The sequence below is a fragment of the Colossoma macropomum genome, unplaced genomic scaffold (genome assembly GCF_904425465.1).
Source record: "Colossoma macropomum unplaced genomic scaffold, Colossoma_macropomum, whole genome shotgun sequence".
In the NCBI taxonomy this organism is placed as follows: Eukaryota; Metazoa; Chordata; class Actinopteri; order Characiformes; family Serrasalmidae; genus Colossoma; species Colossoma macropomum.
The window spans coordinates 44029719-44039055 of NW_023494789.1; the positions used below are offsets into that span (position 1 = coordinate 44029719).

General features: G+C 35.7%; 1 protein-coding gene across 2 annotated transcripts in view; it reads left to right on the forward strand.

The window, feature by feature from the left end:
- The window catches only part of vapb (VAMP (vesicle-associated membrane protein)-associated protein B and C), a 44783-nt gene extending 40225 nt beyond the window's left edge, over positions 1 to 4558 (forward strand). For both annotated transcript variants that reach the window (XM_036571439.1, XM_036571440.1), the window contains 2 exons: positions 604 to 783; positions 2444 to 4558. In XM_036571439.1, the coding sequence (XP_036427332.1) occupies positions 604 to 783; positions 2444 to 2608 (345 nt within the window). In that variant the 3' untranslated portion in view covers positions 2609 to 4558. The remainder of the gene's footprint in view (positions 1 to 603; positions 784 to 2443) is intronic.
- Positions 4559 to 9337: the final 4779 nt, after the last annotated feature.

Below are 9337 nucleotides of genomic sequence, written 5' to 3' on the forward strand. Positions count from 1 at the left end.
ATTTTTTGTATCAGGGTAAGGTCGTTGTCAGTTTTATAAAGTGCTAGGTGGTATGGATAAAATACAGTAGTGTGGTATTTTTTGAGTATATTACAGTATCAGATATTGGCATTAGCAATATCTGATAAAATTAGTGAACAACGGCTTCCAGGGTACTATATACTGTTTTCTTTTCTTAAAATTACCCTAAAGGGTAACTTTAGCAGCACTGTAAATTTTAACCAAGCAGGGTTTTCCAGAAAGGAAACATTAATTAGTTTTTATGTATTTTGGATTTTTCTTTCAAAACAATCTGAAGCACCAAACACATGACATTCATTACAGTTAACTGTCCTGGATACCATGTAAAATCCATTAAAATAAACTATTTATGCAATAAATTTAAAATCCATTAAAGTACACTCTACAAACAAACTCCACTGTTATTTTATGAAATAGTGATGGTATGGTATTAATGCACATCATCATTCCCACTTATACTGAAATAGTTGAAGAGAACCCGTATGCAGTTATGTATTGTGTCATTTTGAATATAACTTGATTTCATGAGTTGACTATGTGTGGGTGGCGAATGTATGTGTGAACGTGAATGTGTTTCAACAGCACGAAATGGACAGCAATAAGATGATGTCCTCTAGTCTTTTGAAATCTGAGTCATCCACGTTGTCCATGAAGTCAATGGTGTCCAGTCTGGATGACGGAGAGGTGAAGAGGATTATGGAGGAGTGTAAGAGACTTCAAATGGAGGTGCAGCGACTACGGGAAGAAAACAAACAGATTAGGGTAAGTGTTTTAGTGGACCGTGGTAAAAAAGGAATCATAAATAAAGGGCGTTTTTTCCACTGCACGCAAGTAGTAGTACAAGTAGGTCCAGTAACGAAGCAGAGACATTATGAAGGAAGAGGAGACAACTCACCGGTGGAAAGGCGAATTTAACAATTTTACACTCAACATGGCATCTTTTTATGAGGAAGGTCCCACCCTTAAATAAAAAGCCATTGGGCTTGCTGGAAAAGTCGCAAGCAGGAAAAGCCCACCCTCACTGTGGAGATATGCACGTGCAAAGTAGCCAGAATGAACTACAAAAAAATCTTTTTTTGTGCATTATTTTAGCAGAAACCACAAATTATTTATGCTTTTTAATTTCAGACTGTACCAGTGATTTTAAATACGTTTCTAAAATGTTAATGTGGCATTCAGTTCTGGATTTATAGGTCTCTCCCCATTTAAAGAGATAGGAGTCTTGACTTGTATGATTGAAAATAACTGGTGGTGTTGCTAAGATTGGCCACAAAATGAACAGACTTTCCTAAACATCAATGACAATTTAACAAATTCTTTACTCTTCCAAGTCATCAAGCACTTTTTACCACTCTGAAACAGGATTGCCTGTTTAGCATTTATGCTAGCTGCCACAGAATGAGAGATGTGCATTTGCACTGATTTTGATACTGGAGTGGCAAAAAACAAAAAGGTACTTTGGCTGAAATTAATGTAGAGCTGAAAGCATTTTTAAGTGACAGGTCTGGAACTAAGAGACTAAAAAAACTAGCACAAAATTAATATTAAAAAGTAAAGGGAAATCTGTAGTTTTCATGTTAGTTGCCTTTTGAGATGTGAAATAAGACTACAGCTAAATGGTACAACACTAGATTCTAAAGAGGACTCATCTTGCACAAGGTCTTTTCATCTCAGTGGACACTGTGCCAGCATTTAGTCTGCCAGTAAAATATATTGCCACTGTTTTTGGACATAGTTAACATCAGCTAGACTAGTTAGCCTAGTTAGTGACGCAGCCACACTACATCTGCCTTCTAAATTGTGTTCTTGTCCTTCATGTCCCTGGCAACGCACTCACGTTCATGCGCTTCTGTTTTAAAGTGGCAGATTGCATACTTTCTCACAAGCAAAACCAGTCCAGTCAAAAGCTGCAGTTCATTGAATTATTCATTTGTATGTGTAATGTGAAAAGAGTACCTGATAAGTGATTTCAGTATTAAATACTGAAACCTCAAACAGCTGAACGACTGTTTTTGCATGATTTTACAGCTTTGCTTGATAGTACGATGATTGACATTTTGAAGATTGTGTGCGCAGCATAGTGCAATATATTGCTTCATATGAGATAATAAGTTACACTAACTACAAAGCAAGGTAGAAAATAGACAAATTTGAGGTTTTAGAGTGGATAAAACAGCCAGAAACGCAATAAAAATGTTAATAGTTGTTGTTGTGACGGTTCCAAATGTCTCAAGCAGGCGGAAAGTGAATGAAAACTACAATCATAAGGTACATTTTTTTTTTTTTGTTTGGAGCACTTCTTGTTTTTGAATGTGCAGTGAAAAAAACGCCAAAGGAGCAAAGGGTCACAAATAGAACACTGCAGAACACTGGGTTAAGTTTCATCACCCCTCCCCACCAATGTCTTACAATATTTCCACAGCAGGAGGATGATGGCCTGCGAATGAGGAAGAGTCCAGTGATGGCAGCTCAGCAGTCCTCATCTTCATCAGTTACAGTGAAGGAGGAAGGCTTGAGCATCAGGGTGATTGCTCTCATCGTCCTGTTCTTTGTCATTGGTGTCATCGTTGGCAAGTTGCTCTTGTAAAGGTTAAGGGAGCAGCAACAGCATGCATTGTGGATGAAACTAACAAAATGAAGTAACGGATGCAGAATTTGTTTGATTGGAATGCCATATCATTTGGGTAGTGTTGGATTATTGAAATATTTAAAATTAAAAGGAAATTAAATAATTTTATGTGCAAAGAAACATTCAAGGGAAAGGACAAAAACTGACAGTTTCTGCCATGAAAAAAAAACACATTGACATCATTCTGGCCCTCTTTCACTGCTATTTGACATAGTTTGAAGCTGATGATTAAAAAGTCATATTAAGTTGTTCTAAGGAGGTTTCTAACCCCAGAGTGAAACAACAGTTAGGTGAATGTTGAGTTGATTCATTTTTTTTTTCCCCCCATGTAGGCCAGAAGTTGCAAGCTCATAATCTGTAGTAACACTAAATGCTCTATGAAAAGTGTTAACATGCGCATCCATCCTTGAACTCACTCCTCTTTTATGAAGTAATTTAAATATAAGTCAGAGAGGAGGTTGGGAGTAAGTGCAGGGCAAATGTTAGAAAAAGACAAAAAAACAAAAAAAAAATACGCTTCCAATGTTGAGCTTTGCACAGACCGAATTTCCTGTTGTTACGATTGAGGTAGGTGTTATATGTAATATTTCTTTATCTTCTTCCTTTTGACAGTTGATAGATGCTTGATCGCATGTCTCCAACAAGAGCAAAAAAGAGTTTTACTTTGTTGCTTTTGTAATTGAAATTTTGGTTCATTTCAGCCCTTTGGCACTGCTCAGTTTCATTTATGCGACATGTAAACTTGTGATAATGTGATATTTATGTTTTTATTTGTTTTAGCTATATTATAATAATGCAGCTACCCTGCCTAAGCTCTGGCAAAGCTCTAGGTTCAAATTCACTAAAAGCTATCCAGTTGAGGACCTCTTGCCTTGTGACGCTCATCAGAAAACACATCATCAGGCTAACGGGTGACCCATTCTCAATCTTTCTTCCAACATTATGTGCAATACTGGGCAAATGTGCTACAGCATTCAAAACCACCCAACTTCCTGATGGCCTGTCCCATGTACCGCTCATGTGTTTTCAAGCCATGCCATCTTGGTTCTGTTTTTCAGACAAATGCATGGCTCAGATTTGCCTTGTGAGTCGTTTGTATTGTATGTTATACACTGGTTTATCCTGCTGCGTTAGGCTTTAAAGACTCTCCTAACTATCCTCTACCGTTTTACGCAAAAACTCTTTCTTTTCATGCCCTCTGTTTTGTTTTGATGATTTGGAATTAAGTTATGAATAAAGCTTTTATTGCATAGCTCTGTTTCTATGAAAGAAATGCACTGCATCTGAAGAATGTTTTCTCAGTATCTTCCCATAAAAACAATTTGTTCTTTCACTTTTGCGCAGTATTTGAGACAAGAACGATGATATCTTAAAGAACATCTACAGGGGACCACTTTGTGACCTGTTTTTTTTTCCCTCATGGCTTTTTGTCTGTGGGAGGGTGTCCCTTTCATCTTTTTCATCCTTACTCCCAAAATGCTACACTTTCAGTTTGTCATCTCATTTATTCAGATAATTGGGTACTAAGAACAGAGGAGCTGAAAACTTTAACACTTTAATTGTTTTGAGAGGTGTTCAGGGAGTAGTAGTAATAGTAATGAATTTATGACTGCAGTTTACTGTAGAGCTATGGAATAGGAGGGCTTTGGAGGCTGATAAGCCAGTGAACTGGCTCATGAAAACTCAAAGGAAAGTTTCCTACTGCCCCAAATCTTCACCATAATATAAACCAGAAGATGACAGTTTTGTATGTATATAAATAAATAGTTAAGTCTAAGATGAAAATAAAGATTGATATTCCTAGTCAAGTAGTCTATAATGGTGTAAAAAAAAAACAAAACTCCCAACTTTGTTGGACTATGTAGCATCTTAATAAATTCAATCAATAAAGCCCCAGATCTAACTCTCTGTGATGTCCTTTCTTTTTCCAAAATCAAGTGCAACAACACATTGTCAAGGATGCTTAACTTGTGACCTCATGTGTAGTGTTAAGTGCCTTAATTTTAAGATCTGCTGGGAGTTGTCCATAGTGCCTTGATGTGAAATGCCCTATTCAAGAGAAACTTCAGAATGGTTCACAGTAGTGGTATCAGGAACCAGATGTCTGAAGAGTTCAGTGCCTCTAAAGGCTAACCTTTACCTCACAAAAGTTATTACACTAAATAGTTAGGAATGCAATATGTGGTGTCTGTTTTATGATTGTTTTGGATAAGATTGTGGCCTAAAATGTAATTTTCCCAATCCATTCATGGCAAAGTGGCATATACAGGGTCCTGTAAGACAAAACATTATCCAAACTAAACTTTTTTTTTCCTCCAGATTTATCACTATTTTATCAACATTACATATAAAAACTCCATAAAGCCATAGCAAATAAAATGGCTGTATTTGCATTCTACACATCGTAACCCCTGGTTCCTATGACCACCACTGTAAAGAAATCCAAGTCAGTAAATTTCTCTGAATGTCACATCAAACCATTCAGAATGGCTTTGTTTATATCTCAATGATTGAATTATGCAGGACTTCTATCTGTGACATACCCTTTAATGATAGACATAAAGGCTTTAAATTATTTGCTTGTGATTGGTATTATAGTGAGACTATGTTTAAGTTGGAAACTTCTGAATACAGGCAAGCAGCTCCACTTTGTGACAGACCAATGTTTCACCAGTAGAGAGCCCATATTTAGTAGGCCAGTCATGTTCATGATGTAGGTGTTCAGGATATTTTCTGGCAGAAACAACAGAAGGCAATTACTGTGTCCTTAGGAACACATGCACGTTTATGGGGTCATCTTTATGTATTTCCACTTTATTGGGTATTATAGCTTATGTAAAGTTACTTAAAATTTAGCACTGAAGCTTAAATTCTCTATACAAATGTTAAATATTGCAATATTTTCTTTTGCCTCAGGAGAGAACAAAGGTTGTGGGTTTTATACTTGAAGCATTTGTGTTATGCTAATGCCTGCTTCCTGAGAAGGGAAAGGTGTGTCATGGCCTGATGCCACAAATTACTTCTTACAAATACTTATTATTTGCCTTGACAAAAAAGAAAGGTGAAAAAAAAATGAAATGGATATGTAGTGAACAACAAAGCCAAGTACACTCCCAGCAGAGCTCTACACTAATTGAGCCAGACTCTTTTGGATTGTATTGTTAAGTTAGGTCTACATGATTATTCTTGATTTTTCTTTCATTGGTGTACATTTCTTAAGAGACCATTTTTTTTCTTACTCTGTGTAGTAGCTTTCAGACACCTTGCCTTTAATTAATCTGGAGCTAATTGAGGTCTGCTCAGAGAAGGTCTGTTCTATGGCTGTTATTTCCTTTTTAAATTGAAGGGCATTTTACTATAACAGTTGTGGGCCTAAGATCACATGATCACATCTTCCCTCCAAGTAAAATACATTTTTTTACGCGTCAAACTTTTTTCAGTCAAAAAGCAAGCCTTTGGTTGCAACTGACACCAAAGAAAGCAAGTGATTCAGTTTCAAGACAGGACATTTTTTTGGACATGTTTGGCTCTGTGTTCTGGCACATGACTTTGAAATGAAACAATGACTATGAGGTTGAAGTACAAGATGTTTTGAATTCATGATGATTTACATCTATACTGACCATATGTGATTGGACACTTTGCTGCTCAGTTGCCTTTTTGATGTTTTGTTGCCTTGTTCGCTCACAAGAGAGGTAACAAATGTCTAGAGTTAATTTTCAATGTGGAGTTTGTGGCTGAAGATTGTTCCTGTTGTCTTTCTTGAGAGCTAAAGAATTGTCAGTGCTTGTGAGGCTGCGAAGTGAAAATAAACCCAATAACATTAGTTTTGTCAAAATGATAGGTTTTTGGAGAAGCAAGAATGAACTGGTGCACCTAAAAACAGCAAATAATTTGCCAGACCATGGAAGACCACAGTAGTGAACTGTGTTGCTGAAATATGATTACATTTTCCTGTAATGAAGTAGTGTAAGCATGTTCCTTTTTAATCGTGTTTACTGCTATTGTCTTTTTTCTAAATGAATTAGGGAAAAGGACAACTGCATTTTCCCTTGTACGGGCCAGTTGGTACAGGTTTGTATGGGCTTTACTTTTTTTGTACCACCTTACAAGTTACTACCTTAGCACTAGTAGTGAATGACCAAATGTTTTTTTCATTCACCAACTGCTGACAGAGATGTGTACAACAAAGAGAGGAATACAGCATGATTTACTAGAGCAACTAGTATTTTTAGGGCCCAAAAGTGGAATGCATATGACTATGGAGTCAGCCACCCATAAACCCCAGTGAAAATACTTTTCACTCACTGAAGATATGATTGAAAAAAAGGCAGGGAGAGGGACAGAAAGTAACTGTCAAATCCTAAGTGTCATGCATTTGGCTTTTTCTTAAATTACGTGGACGTCAGCTGTACATTCAGATGTCATTCCCTCTTTTTAAACATTTCTCTCACAGTGGTCAGGCCTGCTGTCTTTAAACCATATGACTTAACAACGAAAGACTTAAAAAGATTAAATAGAATTTTAAGCAAAAAGTCCCACAAATCCGAAAGGTTCATCTTAAAAGGACACTCGACTAAAATAAAAATGTAACCGTTGCTACGTTATAAACGTGCCTACTTGCTTCCTAAAGTGGTGCAACGAGAGTGAGATTTCCTGTTTTAAAGACTAGAAAAAAGACCTACAAATGATAAATCTTGAAGTTGTGGAGAACTACTACTTTTCCCCGCTAGCTGGCTAATACAGAAAGAAGCCAGATAGCTAACGTTACTGCTTGGAAATCGAATATCACGTCTGTATTTATTAGCCTCTAGGTTTCTTTATTGCTAAATGACAGATTCCCGTGCTTGTTTAGCGTGTTTCATAATACATGCTGGGTACTGAAGTTAGGGATCTCCAATGGATGAAAACGCATTAAAAACACAAAATGACAAATTTCGGTCCAACCTATGATGCTGAGGCATGAAATGCTGTGCTACATAACATGACAAATAAAATATTAAAATCTAGTTTTAGACCGGAATGCCCCATTAACCATGATGCCAACAATACCCAAAAATGTAATGTTTGCCACATTCATGCCCTTTCAGTGATTACAGGTCAGATCTCTGCATAACTAACCAGCTAAGATTTGCGTTAAAGACTTATTTTGTACATTATTTCTTCTACTAACATAAATAACAGTAACTGCCATCCTACAACTAATGATGCTAATGATAATAATTATAACTACTGTGCAAGTTTGTAACATTTCACAAAAAAGTGTAGCAGGCCTGCCTAAATTGAAGCCAGTTTGGCAAAATTGGCCTGTAAGGATGTTTGATTTCGCCCATCCCCTCACTCAATGAGAGAGCAGACATTTTGGGGTCGTATATAATTTATTCAGTTCTTGTTTTCCTTTTTTGATTTTTTTTTATTATTATTATTATTATTATTATTATTATTATTATTATACTCATTTTGCTATAACTAAACCTTTATGTGCCCTGGCACCTGTTTTAGATGAACATAAGTGTTTTGACAAATGACCTTTAAAGGATGAAATTACAGTAAATATAGTTTCAGTGATGTCAGGGCAGACTATGGCTCATTGAGTGTTACTGATGATATAAGATTGTCAAAGTGTGACTAAAGTTTATAACAATGTACTTTCTGTCTACTGTTTACTGAAGTTTACTGAAGGTGCTTCTAAGCTTACTGTACAGAGCCCCTTAACCTCTCAATATGAATATGGTGGGAAGCATTAGCTCATTAGACTGATGCAAGGGTGTAAAATGTACAGAGAAATTATAATTAAGAGAAAGCATGGGTACCATGTCAAAACCTTACACTATTAAAAGCCGAAGTATAGAGCCAAAAAAAAAAAACCCTTGAGTGAGTATAAAGTAAAAAAGTATCAACATTCAAATATACTCAGGTATATAAAAGCAAAAAAGGGTAAAGATTAAGATCAAGAGTCATGTTTTTTGTTATATTTAGTTTTCTTTTTTTGTTTCTTTTATGTTTGTTTATTTAACATTAAAATAATGTTTGTGCTCGAGATTAACTGACCATGCTCTGGCTACATCTAAAACCACATACTACTGTAAACAGTTTTATGCAAAAGTTTGCATGCCCCCAGTCAAATAATGTTTTGCTGATTTTCTTAATGAAAATAAGTACATATCCTTGAATGTCTAAATTAAAATATAAGCAGTAAAAAGTAAGTTTCTCTTTTATTGGGACTTTCATTAAGTAGAATTACAAGTATTCAATTTTGGTGCTATTCAAGTAAAGTAATTCCAATCCCAAAATAATACTTAAATATAGTATCAAAGTACAATTACTAAAGTATTTTCCACCCCTGAATTGAAGTAGTTACTGAACATAAATCCAAGAGCTAACATTTGTGCTACTTTAACTGTTTTAAAGTTCATTTCCGAGTTAATAATATGCTGAGTTGAAATGGAATTTGGAGGTGCTGAGCACAAAAAGTGGAACTATTATTTGTATTATTTGTAATTTTTACATATTTGACATATTTGTAATTTTGAAGCAAATATGTTGATTTTACCGCCTTAATACTTTTTAAGTGCTCTTCTATGTACATATCAGTTTTATTTTGTGACAGTTACTTTTCAGTGCCATTGGCAGTGGTGCATAATACATTAATTTGCTTCTATCTTATTATCTTTCCAGCACAGATGT